The sequence below is a fragment of the Trachinotus anak genome, unplaced genomic scaffold (genome assembly GCF_046630095.1).
Source record: "Trachinotus anak isolate AG129_WGS33_773 ecotype Australia unplaced genomic scaffold, CSIRO_AGI_Tana_v1 ptg000013l, whole genome shotgun sequence".
Classification (NCBI taxonomy): Eukaryota; Metazoa; Chordata; class Actinopteri; order Carangiformes; family Carangidae; genus Trachinotus; species Trachinotus anak.
In genome coordinates, this window is record NW_027273864.1 from 27,932,321 (window position 1) to 27,955,606 (window position 23,286).

The 23,286-nt window shown below is 39.8% G+C and overlaps 1 protein-coding gene across 3 annotated transcripts; it reads right to left on the reverse strand.

Moving 5' to 3' along the window:
- Positions 1-109: 109 nt before the first annotated feature.
- nmur3 (neuromedin U receptor 3) lies at positions 110-8,716 on the reverse strand. 3 transcript variants are annotated; one of them, XM_071495050.1, is made up of 4 exons: positions 8,486-8,716; positions 5,461-6,391; positions 1,455-1,769; positions 110-675 (listed from the first exon to the last, which is right to left on the reverse strand). In XM_071495050.1, the coding sequence occupies exons 1-4, from the start codon at positions 8,501-8,503 to the stop codon at positions 575-577; spliced, it is 1,365 nt and encodes a 454-aa protein (XP_071351151.1). In that variant the 5' UTR covers positions 8,504-8,716; the 3' UTR covers positions 110-574. The 3 variants fall into 3 exon arrangements, with proteins under 3 accessions (XP_071351151.1, XP_071351150.1, XP_071351149.1); XM_071495049.1 differs by having other exon boundaries at positions 110-1,769; positions 5,461-6,388; XM_071495048.1 differs by having other exon boundaries at positions 110-1,769.
- Positions 8,717-23,286: the final 14,570 nt, after the last annotated feature.

Sequence of the window (23,286 nt, forward strand, 5' to 3'; positions counted from 1 at the left end):
AATCACTTGGGTCAGTATTGGAATACTGGAACAAAACTGTACCAAATTGCAAATTATTCTGTGTGCTGATTCTCTGCTTTTGTTGAGGCTTGTTATGTAAGGATGTAATATGTGGCTCTTAGAGGCTTCAGTAAAGCAGCAATCACACCATGCAATCATGATGACAAATACATTTCATTATCAGAATAACACTACATCAGATGTAACCAGACATAAACAAAGGTAAAAAAATATATATATATAATAACAAAAACAATGGCTATGTGTGAATAGCTTATACATTTATTTCTGTAGCTTTTGAATTAGGAATTGCACAATAGCCAACATCACTTTTCATATCTGCAATTACAGCAAACAAGAGCTTACCTGTCAGTTACATCACGTACATGATGACTGGCCATTCAACAAGAGACAATACACGATTAGAAAAAGCTCACAGTAAAGCATTATATTGTTTGTTTAGTCCCACTGAAACACTGAGAATGATTTGACCCACTGATTTCACTGCACAGCAGCACATACATTTTGTGAAAAAGAACAAGAATAGTCAAGTACAACATTATTAACATTCAGATTAGATTGTTTTAGATTGATGATTGTCCCATTTCCCATCTGGGTTCACTCTGTAAGGCATACAGCAGTAAGGTGTAAGACAGAAGGTGGAGGCTGCAGGCACTGTTGAACAATATTACCCATAGTAAGAAAGAAACAAAGTCAGATCAAAGTGTATTTACAAGCACAAAAATGACATGTAACAAGTTTAAAGGAATAATTCAACATTCTGAGAAATTCACTTTATCACTTTCTTATCTATATAGTAAATATGAACCAGCAGGCTGCTATCTTAGCTTAGCATAAAGACTGAAAACAGGGGGAAAGAGCTAGCCAAGCTCTGCGCAAGGGTAAAAACAATGCACCTACAGCACCTTTAAAGCTTACTTATTAAGTTGCAGTTTTACAGAAGGTTATGTGCAGGATCCTTTCGTGGCTCAGTAAAACCACAACATGTCATTGTTGAATTTCCTGTTTTTTTTACTAATTGAATACATGTTAATTAGTGAGCATTAGACCTGCAGGTAGGTGGATTATTTCTGTACCTTTAGACAAAGCTAGGCATGCTGTTTCCACATGTTTCCAGTCTTTATGTATATTTACAATGAGCTAAGCTGTTGGCTCTAGTTTCATACAGAACGGACAGATATGAGAGTTGTATCCATCTTCTAACTCTATCTAACTCTCAGCAAGAAAGTAAATAAGCATATTTCACAAAATATCAAGCCACTGCTTTGAAGTGGTTCCAGTTCAGCTGCTTGTTAAATTACTTGCATCAAATCTGAGTTAGAACACAGAGGTCTTGCAGGTTGTTTCTTTGCATGCACATGTGAGGATTGCAGTGTCCATGCTCAGGGTCCTGTTAGGAGGCAGGAAAGGGATGAAAGCATTAGAGTCCTTACCACTGGCCCGACCCGTGGAACTGGAGACGGAGGGATTCAGTAAGATTGTAGGGAAGGGCGGCGAGTCTCTGACAGAGCTGCTGTCCTCCGACTGGGAACACATGAGTTCTCGGAAACACTCCCTGAAGCGTGTGGATAGCAGGCTGTAGATGATAGGATTGACTGCAGAGCTGAGGTAGAAGAGGACGCCCGACAGGATGTGGACATACTGATAAATATTGTGCATCTGGTCGGTCCACTGGCTGATGGAACTCCACAGGAGCCGCTCGATGTGGAAGGGCGCCCAGCAGACTCCAAACACAGCCACCACGATCGCTAGAGGATCAAGCCAGAGAGAAAAAGCAGGCTGTTTACAAAGGTACTCCAGTTGCTACAGGTTACAGGTTCGTTCTGACTGCTCTTTTCCACACAATTTATTATTTAAATGTATCTTTGGCGACATCTTCCCCTTCACAAAAATGAGACAGAGTCAGAAAAGCTGTTCAGATGGAAAGACAAGGTGAAACATACTAGAAACATCTCCCCATAATGGGCATGTGAAGATCCAGACTAAAGAAAGGCTGAAAGAACATTTACTCAAGTACGGTACATAAGTTCACACCTCAACAAGCTTAGGGCCTGGTCAGACCTGCATTAACGTGTACCTTGGGTGTACAGCTAAGTACTTCAGTTCCCATCTGGTGTTTCAATGCTTCCATACCTGCATCTCAAGTGACCACTTATGATCAGATCGCATTTCCCCACTCTCTATGCAAATAAACAGATATGCATTGTTGTTTTAAGCCAATCCAACTATAACAGATGGGTAGTCACGTGTTTGTAAGAGAGAGAGAGAGAGAGAGAGAGAGGCAAGAAGGGGTTGAGCAGATCAATGCTCTGCAATGCATCTCTACAATGAAATAAGGTTTTAGTCATTTGAAATAATAAATTATTTCCGGTTCATTATGAAACTGTGACAGGACTAATTAGACTGTGGTAGAGGACGTCCGTAGAGTAGAGTCCTTCAGTGTGGCCGGGATGCATTTGTGGTCACACTGCTAAAGACAATGGTGTGGGCCACCGCGAATGTGGTCTGAGTGACTATCTCAGTCGCATCTTCAATGTGTCCTGAATGCGTTCACACCTGAATTTAGACCTGTCCACTTTTGATTGGATCACCCGACAGATGTTAATACCAGGTCTGAACAGGGCCTCAGAGATTCCCCCGAAAATCTTATAAGTTTACAGAACTGTTAGAGGCCCAAAGAGGTCAAATTATTCATTATTTCACAAAATAGCAAAGATTGGAGAAAAGTAAAAGGAAATGTTGACAGACCTGTGGGACTTTTGTTTTTTATTCTTTTGGCTGATTTATCTTGTCGCCATTTGGGTTTGATCTCTAGATTTGGAACCACTAAAATAAACTAACTGTATATATTTCAAAGAAAACAACTTAAAGTCTTGAAAAATGGAAATTAACAATCCACTATCAACGGAAGACCTACCCACAATATACTGAACAGTCATGCAGGTGTAAAAAGTCTTAAAAACTGAGGTGTTTTATGGTCATTTTATTCATAACCATTTGTAAATGCGTCACTCCTCAGCAGTAGAGGATGACCAACATCCACAGGGCCTGTGAGATTTGTCCGTCTAATCCCTTTACATACAGTTTCACTGCAGTTTAGCTGAAAGGTTGGAAAAATCAACTTTTTCCAAATTAATATTCTGTATCATCTTGTTCCAGCTCTTCATGGAAGCTACATGATGTTTACACTGAGCGAACTATTCAAACCCCTGAGTCCATGTTTTTAATGACTGGCCCCATAAATGCATCATACATCAAATATTCTAGATATCTTGTAGTCTACACATTTCAGCCTGACATGTCTGACATGTTATGAGCTGCAGGTTTGACTAATGCTTGACTGGGTGAGTTTACATTGAATGACCAAAATCTTAAATCTGTTAATAATGGAACAGTTGAATACAAATTCTGCATGTGACAAACTTCCAGAGAATTATAACCCAGCTCTGCAGTTTCCCACAGCTCTATAAAGCATTTTACAGTCATTTCCGCTTATTATTTCGGGTTTCACTGCCCTACTTAACTGCATTTGTTCACTCTAATTGCTTGTTTCAAGATAAAGCAGCCAGCTGTTTTCAGCAAAAAAGCTCTGAAAACCCACTGTCTACTGCCTGCAAAGCATCAAATGGCACAGTTGGTGACTGTCTGGTGAGCACAGTGTGGCTTTTAGCAGCTACAAATGGCAAAGTTAGTGGGAGATACAGGAGAGAAGACTGGTGCTAAAGGAAGAAGGAAGGCTGGACTTACATCCGTCACAAAACAACACCACGTGAATGCTAATGTTTCTCTGGCCCTGTTCAGGCCTGACATTAACAGCTCTAGGTTCAGGTGTGAATGCAACCATTCAGGACGCATTGAGAGACGATCACTCAGCCCACATGTCGGAGGTAGCCTGGCCCACATGTGGCCTCATTCTTTAAGCAGCGTCAACGCAAATGTGTCCTGGTCGATGGACGGCCCGCCTACTAAACTGACGCCTGCCACAGTCTAATGAGTCCCACCACATAATGAACCAAAAATACTTCAATATTTGAAATGACTAAAACCGTATTTCACTGTAGAGCTGTGAGCAGCACATTAACGCTTTGTAATTAATGAATTCTCTCTCTCTCTCTCTCTCTCTCTCTCCCTACCCATCTGTCATAGTTGGACTGGCTTAACGGAACAATACATAAGTTTTTATTTGCATATAGAGCAGAAAAGTGAGATGGTCACAAGTGGTCACTGGGGACCCATGTACAGACACACTCAACTGACACGCTCACACTGTAACATCTGACAAGTGGATCTTACTTTTTTTTTAATATAGGAAATCGATTGCCTTGAAAAAACTAAAATGTAAATACAACTATTTGTCTTAAGTTATGTTGACTTTATATTTACTTGTTCAGTTTACTTAAGATTTAGTTGTGTTTACTTCATTTTTTTGAAGTTGTCCCAATTTAAAAATAGCAACTAAAAGTAACTTTCTCTTTTACAGTATAGAGCTGTCTACTTGTGATCAAATCACCCAAGACACACGTTAATGCCAGGCCATTGTCACCCTGTCAACTTTATAAGTTAAAAATCAGTTAATGCAAATTTCTCTATAACATTACATTATATAATATTTATTGTTTTATATATTCTGAGCATCTTTGGCACAAAAAAATCCTGAACTGATCTTTCTTAACTAATATGCTTGGCTGAATAAAACCATGGTTCGTGAGGCTGCTGAGGTGGACTGTGAAATGTGGTTGAAAGCTCCAGGAAAGAAAACAAGCACCACAAGCAGACATTTTTCTGTCAGCTTCAACATGACTGCTCAGTGTTTTGATTTGCTTGAGAACAGCATCGCAATCTAAGCAAACAACTCAGTGCTGTTGTTTGTCTGTTGTCAGAATCTAATCCTTGCACTGTTAAATTCACACTGTTCAATGAAAAAAACACCTGACATCACCTTTTTCCCACTGCTCACATAATATTGTGTCATGTTGGATTCCATCAGTTGATGTGAGAAGCTGAATGAGAAAACAGGGCCTTGAAGATGGATCAAACTATAATTCAGTACCAGCTGTTTTGTTTCCTGTGGTGGAAGCATTATCTGATGATGGATGTCTCCATTCAGAGTGAACAGATCAATTGTCTATTTAAAAAAGAAAAGGGGTTTACACTGTGGTAGATGGAGTTTAAAAAAAACTGTGCTCACATTGTTTGAAATCTCATCAAACCCCAGAGTTTAGAAGATGTGGAATAACAGGAGCCCCTTGAGAATACAAATGATCCACACGAAGAATGTCATTATATGCACCGTGTTTTCCCCATGTTTTGTCTTCGGGAACATGTCTTCGCATTGATAACGCAGATTAAAGGGGATCTGCTTTCAAGTCATAGCAGCCTGTCATGGCAATGCATGCGTGTTTTCTGCAGAAAGGGAAAGAAAAAAAAGCAAAAACTCACAGAGCATCTTGGTGACCTGTCTCCTGCGCCCGTTCTCCATGCTGATCCTCCTCCGAATGTTGCTGCTACAGTTCTTCCCCAGGTTCTTGCTGGGCTGCTGTGTCTCTCTGCACAGGTGGAGACCCATCACCAGGTACAGCAGGCTGATCACCATCATGGGCACGAAATAGAAGCACACAGTGGTGATCTGCATGACCATGTTATAGATCCACAGGGGCTTCAGCACAGTGCATATGGCCGACTCCTCCTTTCTCTCTGGCAGGTAGAAGATGCCGTGCAGTGAGGTGTTGGGGATGGCACAGATCATCGACACCACCCACACGATGGTGATGACCTGCTTGGCATGCTGATTGGTCGACAAGTATCGTGTTTTGAGCGGATGCACCACAGCTATGTACCTCTCCACGCTCAGGGCTGTCACGTTGAGGATCGAGGCGAAGCAGACTGTCTCAAAGAGGAAGGTCTTGAAGTAGCAGCCGCCCTCGCCGAAGGGGAAGGGGTAGTTCTGCCACAGGTCGTAAATCTCCAGGGGCATCCCGAACAGAAGCACGAGGAGGTCGGACACGGCCAGGCTCACCAGGTAGAGGTTGGTGGGGTTGCGCATCTTCTTGTGCTTTGCTATCACTGCACATGTGAGCAGATTTCCAGACAAGCCGACGAGGAAGATGAGAAGGTAAACGCTGGTCACCGGGAGGAAGAAGGGAGATCGTTTTGGACCCAGGATTTCATAGAGGTTGACTTCAGCGGACTGGTCATTGGTGTGATTCCCAGTGCCATTCAGTGGCATGCTGGTATTGAGGAACAGTTTGGATACGTTTGAAGCTGAGCCCTGCAGAGAGAGATCCATTTCAGAGAGCAGAGCTGGAGAAACCACTGGAGATGTCAACACATCCTGTGCTGATGTGGGGGCTCGTTCAACACCGGGGACCTGCTTTAAACAGAAAAACAGAAAGATCAGAAGAAAGTTTTAAGTGATGAACGGCCCTGTGATGATGCTTCCTAATTGTTAGAGGCCCAAAGAGGTCAAATGAGCCATTATTTCATAAAAAAGCAAAGATTAAAGAAAAGTAAAAGGAAATGTTTACAGATTTGCGGAACTTTAGTTTTTTCTTCTTTCAGTTGATTTATCTTGTTTCCCTTTGGAGGAGCTTGTTCCCTAGGTTTGGAAAAATAAACTCACTATATATAAAGTAGTATTCAGTCACATCGCCTAATAAGGATGTTTTCAAAGAAAACGACTGAAGAGAGAAAATTGGAAATTCCTTTTGTGCCATATTCCCTTAATTACCAGTCTTCCTCAGCAAATGTTGCATATTGTCAGTCACAATCCACTTTCTACAAAGGGCCAACCCACAATATAAGCCCCCCTCCCAACTCCTCAAATATAATTTAAAAGCTTGCTTCAGATGAAATGTGGAAGATTTAATGATGTGCACTCATTACATTTCTATCATATGGCCTAAAAGATAAAACTGAGGAACTGGGGCCGGTGAGGAAGATGAGAAGGTAAACACTGGTCACCGGGAGGAAGAAGGGAGATCGTTTTGGACCCAGGATTTCATAGAGGTTGACGTCAGTGAAGTGGAAACAGAAAGTGCAGTCAGATTAACAGCCCGCTGATGATGCCTCCTCTTGTTTCATGAATCACTTTTCATTTGAAACTCAGTGATTCAGATATTCACAGTGTTTAAATGGAGGATAATTTCAACCAAACTCATACGATTTCGGCTGCAACTACTAGTGATAAATCCGCTGATTATAAAAATTCAAAAAGTAAAGAGAAACTCCCAAAAGAGAAACAGATGGTGGCATCTTCAACTTCTTTGTTTTATCTGATCATCAGTAGCAAACCCACAGGTGTTCAGTTCAACCTCATACATGACTAATTTAAAGGAGCAAACCTACATATCTGAGAAGCTGAAAAAAATACTTTTTTGATTAAATGATTATTATCGTAGTTATACTAATTATTCTACGTCCATCTACTAATCTACTAATCCATTAATCTACTAATAGTTTCCAATATTATCACATATACCAGCGGAAATTTGTCAGTCTGACCAATTAAAACAAGACAGATGCTTCATTTTTCACAGGGACGAGTGCCAGTTAGCAGAATAGGAGCCAAACATTTTCAGAGAAAAATCATATTAATCTGATAATGACAGAGCCACCTGGTGCAGAACACTTTACTCTCTAAATAACTAAAACGCACTTTGAATGTGGTAAGCATGTAGGGCATACATGGACTTATTCATCCATACTTTGGTTAAAAGAGAATTATTTTCATTTCTCTTTGTTTGTCTGCAGATACCTCGCAGCATCAGGAGCCTGTGAACTGAGTATTTTCACCACATTAAGTCATGTTTGCTGCAGAGCATCCCTGACTCAAACGAACCAAACAAAATTCTCTTGTGGTCATGGATGATGAGGAAACAGTTTAGTGAAAGAACAAATTTGTGTTGCATTGAAATGGTAGATCAGCCCCTGTGGATTGGGGATAATATTGTTTTTATTGCTGTTCTAATATGGCTCAAATCATTCTCATGAGCTGGTGACTGTTGAGGGTAATTGCCATTATACACAGTGCCATAGATGCTGATGACTTCTTCAAAGGTTAATTACGTTGCCACATCTCATGCAAAACCCTGCAAACCCAAGGTGATGTGACTCACACAGTGTGAGCTGCAATGCTGGAATTAACCTAAATCACTGTTAAACATAATGTCCCTGTAACAGCCTGTTCCTATAGGGAGTTATAGCCTGCCTGGGATCTCACAGTGAGATTTACTGTAAAGGCATTTAAGAATTTTATGTAAAATGTTTAATATTTTTTTATTATTGTCATCAGGAAATTAAGGTTGATTTGACTCAGGCTTTTAAATACTAAGACGTATCATTCAAAAAGCAAATATAAATGTAAATACAACGTTAATAAGCAGATTTTTTTTTTATTTAAACTTAGTAAAACATCCTTAGCCTGTAACTTTTGTTTAAAACATTTCTAATGGAAGTGAATCCTCACCTTGAAGCTGCTGCTCATCCAGCCCCGTCTCAAAGCGCGCTCTCTGCCTGCTCATGGCTGGAAATGAAGACAGAAACGGCGCAAATGAGCCCAATAAAAAGTGACTGACGGAGGCAAAAGTTGATGCTGCAGGTCGCAACAGAGAAGAAGAAGCAGGTCGCAGGAGCAGGGAGGAGGCGCAGCCGCGTCCCCCTCACACACAGATGAAAGTGGTGAGACGTGGAGAGCAGGAGAGAGAGAGGGAGAGGGAGAGAGAGAGGGAGAGAGAGAGGGAGGGGGGGTGGGGGGGGGGTCACGCATCTGCCTAATCTATGTAGGACAGTGTGAATAAGCTTTCATTCACAAAAAAAAGTACAATAGCAAAAAAGTCACACAAAAAATACATTAAACACACATTAAATGTTGCAGTTCATTCAATTATAATTAGATTTCTCCACAGAACATTACAGCAGCTGTCTCCTTGATTACAGTCATGATAAAGTTATGATAGAATAATGTCCTTAATAATGGAAACATTAAAGACGGAGAGAGTGTGTGTGTGTGTGTGTGTGTGTGTGTGTGTGTGTGTACTTGTACTTGCTACATAGTAAGGACCAAAAAAAGTATTTTACTAACAGAGTGAGGACATTTTGGGAAAGTGAGGACATTTTGGCCGGTCCTCACTTCTTGAGACACCTTCAAATCACATGTTGAGGGTTAAGACTTGGTTTTAGAGTTATGGTTAGAATTAGGTTTAGGTTAAGGTTAGGGTCAGGGTCAGGGTTAGCCACTCAGTTGTGATGGTTAAGGTTAGGGTAAGGGGCTAGGGAATGCATTATGTCAATGAGTGTCCTCACAAAGATAGAAGTACAAGTATGTGTGTGTGTGTGTGTGTGTGTGTGTGTGTGTGTGTGTGTGTGTGTTATGTCATGAGTGTGGTGGGCCTTAGAGCTCAACACATGCAAATACACAAAACACAAACATTCAGTAAACATCTTCATCAATTTGACAACACATGTGCTGCAAATACAACACAACAGAAGTGTTTCCAGGGGACACAGGGATGTATTATAATACACCCCTGCAAGTGTCCCAGCAGGGTTCATCACTTTTTGAATGAGTGTTTCCATTCATTCATTACTCGTTGTTCAATGAATGGAAACACTTCCATTGTGTTGAATCTGCTGCACGTGTTGTCAAATTGATGAAGATGTTTTCTGAATGTTTGTGTTTTGTCTATTTGCATGTGTGTTCTTCAGCTGTAGTGTGCTGAGCTGTGAGGGCCACTCCTGCAGTGGGAAACCACCCCAACCTGCTGCTCTCACCAGGCTGCTGTCTTTAACATGTTTGATTGTTCCTGCTTTCCAGAGAACAGTTTTTTGAAGAGGTTTAAATGTAACCAATAGTATGAAATGTTGTACACTTCCTGTCTCCTTAGTGGGTGTGGTCGTGATGTCACAGCACTAGACACACTATGAATTTGCATCTGATTTTACTGCTTGATATTATCCTGGCTTAATATGTGAACAACCCAGTATAAGATCACTTCGGTCTGATAATACTCTCCCAATAATAACAGTCATGATATTATTAAGCAAAAAAAATACAAGTTTTATTTCAGTTAAGACTTTTAATTTATGGTTTCACATCCCTCTAAACTTCTGAGGCTGGAAAGCGTCGTCTGCAGCACTGCAGCAAAACCAGATCAGAACCATACATCCATGATCTGTGTTGCTGAGACAGAGACAGGTCTGAATATATTGAATTTTCTCTAAAAAATGCCATTTTGGTGTCAAAATGTTTTGAAGATCTATGGCATGTGAAGAGTAGAACTAACACTCATTTCGGTGACTGTTATAATTTGTTATAATCTGTGATCACATTCACTTCTCTCATCGGAATGAATAGACTCAGACCTGCTGCTGGTTTCCTACAGGGGAGGGGAGCTGGAGAAACACATGTGACACAGTTACAGGAAATAATTTGAAAATGAACCGTCTCCTTTCTCCACTGTGTCTGAAGTTTTACTTTCCTGAGTTCGTTCGCAGTAAAAACAAGCCGTACAGTTTCCCTGTTGCTTTTTTTTAAAGGAGCTGTTTGTAGGTTTTCGCTTACCAGTCTAGAAGAGATGCTGTGAGTTCGGCATCAAACTTCAACTTTACTCTCCACGAGCTGTCTCCAACGTTGGAAAGCAATGCTAATGGTAACTCCTGTCTTTACTTCTACTGAAATTAGCATGCTAACCAGCTAGCCCCGGCTCGTCTCGTCACTTTCCGATACCGACTCACTTTAGCTTCCATTGTGCCCTGAAGACTTTGCGCTGCTCACAGGGCATATTATAACCCCTCAGTTTTTATTATGAAGACAACTATGGCCAAATCACCACCACCCACTCCCAACAAGAAACCATGTTTGGCGGCAGAGAGAAATCTACAAAAAGCCCCTTTAAGAGGTTAAACTTGAGGTTTTACTTACTTACTTACTTTTACTTACTTAGTGTTTGTTTTCCTGAGTTTGTTCTCAGCAAAAACAAACACTGCACCTTCCCTGTAGCATCTTCTGTTTAATTGGGTAAATATTACAATTTAACGTTAGCTGACCTGTGTGTAACTGAAGAGAGTGAGGAACCTCCACAACCCAGAGTCATATATCAAACCCTCTGTCTGGCTGAAATTCATTGACACTGAGCCTCTGACTGATCACACACACAAGCACCATCAATTCAGAGACACACGTTCGTGCATAATACTTGAAAACTGCTCTGCTCTCAGTTTGGAATAAAAGTTGACCACCATCACCTTTACAACAGAATGTGCACTAACCTGCTCCGTCAACATTTCTGTGTTAATTTAAAAAAAGTCTAACGGCTGCGTTTCTGTGTGTGTGTGTGTGTTTCTGTGTATAATTTTTCAAACTGCGTCATTAAAGAGCGAATGACCTACTTACTTCAAAATCCACTCTCCCCTGAAAGACAATTACTTCTTTAAGTGAAACACAAAAAGATGTGAATCTTATTTAGTATTCAGCTCTAGTACGGCTTCCCCCATTTTGTATGATTTGTACGTATTGCCTTTCTTATCCACGGCCCATTTTTTCAAAGTACACTCCATAAAAAACGCTTGTCTGAGCTCTTTTTTAAATCCTGTCTTTCACATGCTTTTTTATTAATTGGGTACACTCCTCTCATCCCTATAAAAATTCAAGAAAGAGAAGAAAGAGAAGAGACAACAGTCAGGATATTGATTCTCTGTTGGACGGCAGGAAGCTGTGGGAGGGAGCACAGGAGAGGGTCAACATGGGAGAGTTTGAGAAGGTTTCTGCTGCTTTGGTCTGACCACCTGCATTTTCAGGCCAGAAAAGTAAAGATTAGATTAACACATTAAACGGAGCTAACCGAACAAGTACCAACTAACTAATTAGGCAACTGTAGCTGTAGTAAAGTTTCCTATTTTCCTTCATTCTTCCTCTTCCCATCTTCACCTACCTCACTTCCTTTCCTTTGACTCTTGTTTTCACCCTTACCACCCCTCATTTACCTGATTGAGTTCACCTGGTCACCACAAGGTTATTTAAAGAGTTCACTCCCCTTCGTTCTCTTGTCACCGTTGCATGGGGCAGTGGTTCTGTTTTGTTACTCTTTACGTTTCTATTCGGTCCATGTCTGTCTCTGAGAACTGTATTTTTCTTTATTCCTTTAAGAAAGATATATGAGGCTACTTTGATTTATTGTCTTAGTTTAACCTTTAACCTCTATTTGTTTCATTTCAGATTCAGCAGCCCATGTGTTTTTCCCAGCTTCCCCTGCCCGATATTTGAGAATAAACAAGAGGATCAAAGTTTTATGTATATTTTTGTCTATGCATCCTGAGCTGATGCTGATGATTTTAATTCACCTCACACGCTTTATACTACTTTACAGTAGCTGATCAGTACATGAGCCGCTACAGCATCAATATCTGTTCAATGCAACATTAAAATAAATGGAAACGTGCATGTTCAGTCATGGCTGAGACTGAAGCCTTGTGAACTAATGGAAGGTTTTGGAGGAGACCCAGATGTCTTACAGCATAAGCATTTATTGAAGATTGGTTAAGAAGAAAAGAGATGAGCAGTACAGAAGCACAATCAATCAATCAATCGATCAAACTTAATTTGTATAGCACTTTTCATACAATAAAATGTAGCTTAAACATAGATGTTGAATAATAAAACAGAAGCAAAAGAACCCCCCCTTACACTAGAGATAAGGTTAAAATGTTAAATTCAGCTTAAGATAAATAAAATGAATAAAACACAGACAGAAAATTTGATTAAATATATTGCAAAAGAACGAAATGAATGATAAAAGTAATTAAAGATAAAGATAAAAATAAATAATAAATAAATAATATTCCCTAAAATAGACTAAGATCTGGTTAAAAGCCAAATTAAAAAGGTAAGTCTTAAGTTTTAATACTGAAAGGCTGCCTCACCATGGGTTTTTGTTCTAACATTTGGGACGATTAAAAGGCCACTACCAGACGACCTGAGGGTTCTCAAGGGCTCGCAAGATAGAAGCAAATCTTGCTCTTGTCACCACATCACATCTACACATGTGTGAAGACTCATCGTGGGTTCACGTTTATGAAACACTTATCTCCTTCTGAGAGGATGTATGTAAATCATGGCCCTGAGGGGTGTTACAGTCATTGTATGTTAGCTGTTCTCCAGAGACTCGTCCTGTCTTCTGAGGGTCTGTGCTCAACCTTGGTTGCTATGGCAGTTTTCATTGGGCAGTGGGCGCTATCAGCTATGCAGGAAGTAAACAGTGAAGGATTGCTTACAGTAAGGGCCCTGTGTGTGTTGAAACGTATATATTGCCTTCTTACCTGTAATTGTAAATATTACAGAATCTTGTAAAACGATAAAGTTGACTGTAGCATTTCTTAACCTTGACCTCACTTGAACTTCTCGTCTACCTCTCTCACTCCATCCGTAGCTCACAGGGATTAAACTGGGCCAGAGCCAATCAGGGCTGAGCTCCATCTCCTTCAATATATCATCATATCACACTTGTTTTTTTTTTTGTTTTTTTTAAATCACCCAGTGAACCTAAAAGTATACGAGTGGCTTACACAGTCTCTAACGGTGTGAATAGCCCCATGTGACCCACAGTAAAATCATTTTCCTCTGTGAGTGAAAGTTTAAGGTCACTGTGTGATCAGTGCACAGACAAAGCAGCAGTGAGTGATTCAGCCCATCAGAGCAAAGTGGGAAATATCCACAACTCTTATTGTAATTATTTGCATGATGCCGCTCCTCTCAACACCGTGCACACGCAGGCAGGTTTGTGAGACAGTTACTATGGTTACACCAAGGCTCTGAAACTTTCTCATGATTAAATTACAGGTTTTTTAGGTTTGTACACTTTTCCAAAAATCAGGAATGTAATTGTGCCTCATATATATCACTGAAATCTAATATATAATCAATTGAATATATTAAATATAATTTGACATTTTTGGTGAACATAATAAAGACGAGGAAACCTCAGAGCCTCCTCCATGAAGACATAATCATGCATGATTTAAACAGACTTTCTGAGGACACAGGACAAAGTGGGAGCATCAGAGCACAGTTTGTCTGCATTACAATAGTCCTTGATCTGAGGTAATGAGGGTTAAATATTTTTCTGCTGGTGAAGCTTTGATTATTTTATTCTTGTGTAACTTTACAACTACAGCAGCTAGTGGAGCTAATGGAACAGCTAATACAGGAGCCTGTGTAAAATAAACCGATGACATTAGAGGTCATTTCATTTATCCAGAGTGTTTGTACTTTGTTCCAGTTGTTAGACTTGAAGATGCCTCGTGAGTGTTGAGAATAACAACCCTCAGGTTTGGGTCAGGTTGTGATGAGTTGTGAGACTATTTCAAATAAATTGTTTGACCTTGAAGATGACACCTACTATCATTTTAGGCTACGTGATGTTTTTATAAGATAATTCAAATATGAAACAGCCACTCTACTAATAATCGGTTTCTTGACTTGATCCAAGAGGTTAGATGGTGTAAAAATACAAGATAAAGAAATCTGTTTTAAATCACAACCATACAGCACTTCTATAGCCTTTGATGCACCGAGTCACTGTTTACCTGAAAAGTAGTGCTTTAAACATCACTAACGAGAAACACATCAGTCTTTGTTGGACACAGCATTTACTTTCACCTATATACCAAATGGATCAAAGCTTTTCAGCATCATGAAAGACAACGGAAAATAAACTTTGCTTACGGCGAGTTCACCACTGTGCTATAAGATCCACCGTGGAAAACAGTCCAGTCCCAGCTCACACACAGGACTGCCGCTGCTGAACGGGCAGGTCGTCTAACAGCTTTAAAAACACAGCTGTCCTTGACACCTGAGGTCACCAACAGAGGGCACAGTAAGTTCAGGTTATTGGCACTGACTATACACAACCCCACAAAGATCTCCAAGTTGTGTGTGTGTGTGTGTGTGTGTGTGTGTGTGTGTGTGTGTGTGTATGTGTGTGTGTGTGTGTGTGTGTGTGTGCACGATATGACAGCTGTGTGTCATTTATAACCAGATTTATTGATGCAGCACCTACTGTGTCATTTAGGCAGGTGTAATATCCAGCAATTAATCACAATGCAGACTTTTATATCAACACTGTAGATTATGGAAAGCCAGATAAGTGCAAGTGAAATGTTTCCTGGAACCTGATATCGATTTAGAGAACAGAAAAACACTGTATTTCCTATAAGTATGTGAACACCTCGGTCCATGTGGTGGTGGGCGAGACCACTCAGTTCCAATTTACAGTGAAAGCTACTGTAATCAATACGTTTATGTTGACAAGGGAAACAAATATTACCTGTCAGTTGAACTCTCAGGGAATTAACACCTAACTCCGCAGTTCCTCTCAGCTCTGCACAGCATTACAGCCTCTTTCAGCTCATTGTTTTGGTTTAACAACGGTAAATCTACTGTTTAGGTTCACTCTCATCGATCCTGTTGGTCCACCTGAAGCAGGCAACAAGAAAGCTCAGGCAAACTACCTGCTCTGCACCAATCTGCAGAAAGAGACACAGCAACATCATTTCGAGGTTAAGGAGTCAGATGTTTCCCTCAGGGGCTGGTGGAGAGCAAAACAGAGCTTAAGGGGAGTGAATGTTGGATTTGCATTTATTAAATGGACACAAACATGACTCAAAATGTTAATGCTAATGTTGCTCTGCATCTGTTTGATGTGTAAATAGGCCACTGCTCGCTAACATAGTTGCTGTGTTGACCACAGGTGGCTACTTGCACAGCATACAATGATTTTTTTTTTTTCCAGACAATTATTTTCTTACAACTTTAAGGCAACAATGCAAAGTTCAATATAGAAGCACTTGACTGGCCTGCAAAGAGCCCTGACCTCAACCCCATCCGTCACGTTTGAGATGAAGCAGCCCTCGTAACTTATCAACATCCGTGGCTGACCTCACTGATGCTCATGTGGCTGAATGGAAACAAATCCCGGAAGGGCGGAGTGAAGCATATAACGTTTGTCCACATACTTTTGGCCATTCTGTGTATGCACTTGTTCTGATATTGATGGTACTGAGCATGAACACATGTGGACACACTTTGAGTCCTTTTCCAAATGTGTGAAGTTGACAAATAACATCTAAGGTGCTAATGCTGGAAAGGTAACCTACCTTCATTGCAGCCAGATAATGCAGCTGGTGCCACAAAAAGCTGTTAGACACCTGGCATGTTTGTTTTACATAGTAAAGTTAATATTGAGGCTTTGAATATGCAAATTTATAAAACTGAATATTGTGGAATTGTTTTCAGCAAACTGAAGAAAAATTGGTTTAGGTCAGTTTTATATTCTAATGCTTCGTTTTGCAAGAATTGTGGTAAATGTCCTTTTCTTCTGTGCAATCAGTGTCGAGTATAGCAGCGCAACAAGTTTAAACTAACAATTTACATCAAGTGTAATAAATCTCAAAGACCTCATCAACACGTTACAGCAGGGTTATTTATTCCATAATGCGTCTTTCACTGGTTCCCTTGCAGCAGTTCCTCTTATCTTTATCTTTATGTATCATTTGAACATGTTTGGCCTTTCACTGCGCAAATGTTTTCGCAGGTTTCCTTGAAAAGAGTCTGACATGTACACCAGAGAAATAAATCAAAAGGGCTCTGGTGATGATTTACAGAGACACAGTCAGCACTGTCTGTATGAAAATAAAGTAAGTCAAATGGACAGATCTACATGGTGTAAATGTTGTGTTCCCTCAATAAACCTGCACCGATGATCGAATCATATGAGAGTGGGGCTCAGTTTTGGCAGAGCGTTGCAGCCATCAGACCATATAACACCTTGGCCTTGACATCAAAGTCTGTGTCATTTCCTTTTTAAAAGCCAATAATCTCAAATAGACTTTTGTCTGTGTAGCTTATATTTTACTGTTTGTGGTCAGTTACCGGGGCAACGCAGGACAAATTGCTTGATGAACTGAATGAAATCACTCATGTGCTGACACAGTTTTTTATAGGTTGACATAATAACCAAATGAAAAACTAAACTCATGTGATGAGTTTAGTTTTAGTTTTATAGCCTATATTTCCATATAAGTGTTTGAGCTGATTGGATTTACTGGAGGAACTTCAACCAGAAACAAATGAGCACTTCAGACAGAGAACAAAAAAGAAATTAGAATTTTCTTTAAAGTTAGCTGCGACTAACTTTGTTGGACACGCAGAGGGAACAGAGCAGAGCAGCTTATCTGCAATAATAATTCATGTATAACTGCAGACTCCCACCATTCAAAAAGCAATTGTAAACAATAGCTTGTAAATCACTTCTGAATACAAGCAAAACCAAAGCATAACCGATTGAAGACGTGTTATAATAATCATTGTCATTGGACAGTTCCTCAGCTCTTGTGTTCAACTATCTGTTACATCAGCTACAGTTTTTGTCAAGACAGAAAATGAAGGAAAAGTTCAGCTTTTGTTTCTCATTTTACTCTTTTGTTTTTTACTTTTTTGCTTTTGTTGTGAATATAAATGACTTGAATCGAATAGCAAGCAGAGCTGAAGAACCAATTACAAAAGTAATTATTAAAAGCTGCTCCACCATACAACCTAACTCATCGTTGGTGGACAATTTATAGCGATTTGAGATGATAAATCATAAATCTAATTTGCCAATTTACTTGCTACTGCTGCCTCTTAACTCTGAGGAAGGAAAAGCTGTGTAAGTAATTTTCTAATGGGTGAGTACAGTTTCCACACACGTCTGCACAGGTGCATAATAATGAGTGCGATATCATAACTCATCTCAGAACGGTGGAAGCTGAGTCAAGGGCTGCTTGACAAGCACACTTTGGCTGTAGCTAGTTCCCCGTCATTAATCCCAGGATTATCCACAATGTACGGTGGCCCTGAGAGCTCAACACACTGCAGCTTAAGAAAACACATACAAATAGACGAAACACAAATTCAGAAAACCTCTTGAGCTGCAAATATTCGCAAAAAGTGATGTGACTGTGGCTCACATGATAGGACGTGCACCATGAAGGCGTTTAGTCTTTAACACAGCAGCCGTGGTTCTTTGCTGCATGTCATCCTCTTGCTCTCTCTGACTTTCCTGTTGCTCTCAGAATAAATACCTTAAAAAAGTGATGATCCAGCCTAGGACACACTTGGATGGATGCATTATAATATAGGTATCATGATACATACATGTACACTTGTTTTTCCGTGCTCTTGACTTCAAGAGTCACAACTGTGACGCTGCCAGGTTGATCACTTCTTTGTCTCCACTGGAAACACGTTTGATAATTACTACTAAACACAAAGCTAATGGGAGTGTCATTAGTTCTGCAGGTATTTGATCATATATTAAAGTATTGGACAAATGTTCAAATGTCAGTATTTCAGATAACGTTTCACCCACAGTTTAATGACTGTCACTGAAATGATCTGTTTTTCAGGGGATTGATGAAGCTGATATCTACACTGTTCATTTAGCCTCTTTGGTTGAACGTCCATCATCACACTAAATATTCACATGCTGTTATTGCTCAATATCGTTGGTTTCATGTTTTACAACTTGTTTGGACCACTTTAATCAGCAGCGAACCTATTAGATCGACTTTGTACTGACTGATAATTAGAGGCAATAAATCAAGATGTAAGAAACATTTCTGGCCATCTCCCCCTTCTCCTCCATCCCATGAATGTTTTTCCTCCACTGGCTTCTACACACCTGCACAGAGGATTAACATATGATTACATTTATTGCATAAAATTTATAAAATAGAATATATTATTATAAAAATCCTGCCCAAGGCCCCAAAAATGCTAACCCCCGCCCCTGATTGTATTATCTTATATCAGACCCAAATTGTGCTCATGTAGGTCAAACACACACACACACACACACACACACACACACACACACACACACACACACACACACACACACACACACACACACTGTAGTCTGTAAATCTCTGGCAGTCTGTCTCACCGTGATGTACGAGGAGCAGCAGTCCAGCTGGATCTGTCTAATCAATGCAGCTAGATAATAAGTTACTTAACTTGATCAGATAAACACTGCTGTGATTGTTTTGTGCTAGGCCGATACTAGCACAACTCCCTTTTAATTCCCATTACAGATAAGATAACTTTGATGCCCACTTAAAATGCAACGGGATCCGCAAGGTTGTCAGATTTGTCACTTCCTTGTTTATGTGGAAATCACAGTCTGCAAAGTAACAGTGACGAGAAGAAGCAAATCAAAAACCAAGACTATCTCACACTGGGATAACAACAACCTCAACGTCCATCAACAAGGTGGCATAAGACAAACCAAAGACTACAGTGAGTACGTGGTCTCAGGAAAAGCAGCGTGGCCAGTATTGTTTTCACTTTGTGTGTGGGTGTCATGTCATAATGTGATCTTGGAGACACCTACTGACGCAGCAGCTATCACAGAGGCAGTTTTGAGGACTTTGGCAGGTGTTTATTTGTCTGTGTGGACAGATTTTGTCGACCATGCACGATGTAGTCACGAAACTTTACAGGTGTGTAGTTGAGATCAAAATGAAGGGTTTGAAGTTTGGTGTTATTGTGGTGATGATTTCTGAGTAGTAATATGTCAGAAAATCAACATGCTCTGTCCCCATTGCAAGATGGTCTAAAATTTTGTGACCACATCCTGCGGAGTTGTGAAGCTATTGCGGTTACAAATCTGTCCACACACAGACAGACAGACAGAAAAACAGGTGTCTACCAGGCCACATTATGACATGACACACACACAAAATCACAAAGTGAAATCAATACCAGCCATGTGGGTAACAAACAGTTTTCCTCAGACCATGCACCCACTTTAGTCTTTTGAGGATGTGGTCTGATTACAGGTGAAATTTTCTATAGTAACTGGAGCAGAGGTTTCCAATCTCAGACATTTGAAAAAAAAAAAAAAAAAAACCCTTTTCCCCACATTGTTTTTTTTCTAATACTTTCAAGAGGCCTGAAAATCCACCAAGAAAGGAAAAATGATCCATAATTCAGAATAAAATATCAAAGATTAGAGGGAGGTCTAATGAATAGTAAGAAAAAGAAAAACAATTGTTGTCATTTTTATGTTGTGTTCAAGAAGTTAGTGCAAAAATCTGACCCTTGTCTCTGATGATGTAGATCAGCAAACGTGTGTTTTTGAGTTTCTAGGGAGATTTAAGTGGACAGCAAAGTGTAGGGAACAGTGGCAGCAGATACTACGCCAATCAGAGAGCTGTTCATCCTGCAAATTCAATAAACCAGGCTGATTTATTGGTGAGAATGAAATCAGCAAAGCATAAATCTTACACTTGTGATAAATCTTCACAAGTTTAGTCTGCAGGAGCTGGACGAGCCAACTGTCAATTTATGGCTTTGTAGTAAAGTTGACCCAAGTATAATAAAAAGTGGAAACTAAAGCACTCCAAGCGTGAGACTTATGATTAGCAATGAGATTCTCCATTACACTCTTATACCATTACAATTTATTGTAAATATAGAGAACAAGTTGTGAGCAATATCCATAAACGTTTGTGCATTTGTTGAGCAGTATTTCTGCAGTGATAACAACAGTGTTTTTGTTGTTTCATACAATACATCATTCTTTATTTCTTAAAGGAACATGTTCCCTGTATCAGACAGTTTAGATTGTATATTCATCTCTTATGTTTTGTGTTATCTGGCCAACAAGTCAGTTTCCTTTTAATGTTATCTGTAATTTAGGTTAATCTGATAAACATGATTAATATTACAATTATTACAATTATAAACAAAGGGAAACTTCACATTGATTTATAATATAGACAATAAGGCAGAAAACAAAATAGATCAAAGAAAAATACCAGACATTCATTAACACTTAACATAATTATTATTATTAGTAATGTCTTACTCATTGACTTTCATAGATCACTGATAATATCATGGGGTCTTTTCTTGTCAAAAACCTTTGTCTCTATTCACTTGACATTTTTCATATGTTTGTATAATCAGACCAAAGTATGAAATGTACTTCACTGGTTTTTCAAGTGTTTTAGCATTTCAGTGTGTAGTTGTTGTTTGAGAACTGTTCATTATCTCTTTATTGGCTGTGATTTGACATAACGTGTTCGACAGGAATGATTTGTCCAGATTCCAGCTTCAGATGTGACTGTACATAACCTGCTCTGCAAAACCCACAGGCAGGAGTTTATACATCAAGCCATATAATACGTCCTCAATTAAATTCTTCATCTTCTAAATGTAAAGTTTTGCCCAGTGTTTTGTTTTCAGTTTACAGGAAGAGTTCCACATTTTGGGATTCACTCTCTTGTCAGGAGTTAGATTATAAGACTGGTACCCTGATGTCTGTACCATGGATGAATATACAACCAGAAGCTGGTTAGTGTGGCTAAGCCTAAAGGCTGGAAGCCAGGGGAAACAGCAAGCCTGTCTCTGTCTCAAGGTAACAAAATATGCCTCCCACATCTCTACAGCTCACATTATGTCCCCTTTGTTTAATCATTTAAAATGTGAAAACAGCCCATCATCCTGTCACTGGCTTTAGCTTCATATTTATATTACAGACAATGAGATTGGAATATATCTTGTCATTTAACTCTCAGCAAGAAAGCTAAGAAACCATATTTCCCAAAATGTTTATTATTCCTTTGACCATCAATCATTTTTGAGTTTCCACTGACTACATGTAATTTGAAAGGAGACATTTAGAACAAATAAGGCCTTAAGGTTTGATGTTCTCCGGTCAACATTGTTGTCAGACACAAACATTTCCAGCAAATAACCGCTGATTAACAAAGTTAGTGACAAGTTGGGAAACATTGTGAACCATTTAGCAGCTGATGAGACAGATATTTAGTTATAGAGTAAATATTAGACTCAGATTCAGCATCTGGCCGGAAACACAACTCCAGCCTGGGCCCTTTGCAGCATGTCACCCCCTCTCTCTTCCCTCTCATTCTGTCTCTCTCTACTATATCTATCCAAAAAAAAAGCAAATATGGCTAAAAGAAAAAGAAACACGTCTTGAAATTAATCCTCCATATCTGCTGGGTTTGTACATATAGGCATCTGTTTGTTAACACATTTGAAAGATGCTAATATGCTAATGTTTATAGCTTGTTTTGCTGCCCCCAAATGGGCAAAAAATGTATAAATGCAGGTTTAAAGAATATGGATCACCTTATACTCAGAAGGTCACAGGTTCATGTTCATCTAAAGACATGAAGAGAGCTTGATGAAGCGTCCACAATGAGAAACACTGCTTGCTGACCCACTTGAGAGTAAAGTGTCTGTGGTGATAGGGGGTCAGATAAATACTCACACATATTCCATTCACGCCCAGGCTGATGATTTACCTCCCTTCAGTCTAAATGGTCGTCATTAGTCTTACCTGTCTGAGTCACTGCCCTTTCCCATGACTTTGAGACTATAATTCACGTCTTGACTCAACACAGAACCATTCGGCCAAACAATTAATTTTGTCAAGAAAATGACTTGAAATCAATATGTCGGTTAAATTATGAAGTCAAGAGGCTGATCGTCAGCAACTTGACTTGCATCAGCAGAACGCACAGTTTTAATTGAGGGAACTACAGTTAATAAGTGTAGTGAAATGTCACACTGAGCCAAATCCAGCGTCACATCACATCAGGACAGAATATGTCAACAAATTTTAATTATTAGCATGCAACACCTCACACTATATATTTTTTTTTCCTGCTGTGCGTCACACTGTACCACCCACACGTTTCCACCAACCAGCCTCCCTGCTCTCGTAGCAGCCCGTCGGCCAGATTATAAAACCCCCTACCTGTCTGAAATGAAGAGTATTGATTAACAACACAATCGCAGCCTCATATACTGCTCCCGCCTGTCTGCATGGACTGAATGATGCAGACAGTGTAATAAATGATGACTCATAATTCAATGGTAACTCTGACATTATTTCATTATTATTTATCAATACATTATCTATAACAGCTTATCCTGTGCTGGATCACTGGGGGCAGGAGCCTATCCTATCATGCATGTGGGTGAGAGACACGTTCAAACAGACAGCGATTCACACACCCAGTATCCTTGTCTTTAGACCGTGGGTAGAAACCAGTGCTCCCAGAGCAAATACACACTATACTGAACAATAATGGGCTTAAAAATATTTTTTATTCAGGGTCCCTTTATAAGAGTGGGCCTCATCTGTGCATGAATGTTGGAGGTTTGGATTCAGACCCTGACTCCTCTAATTAAAAACACGT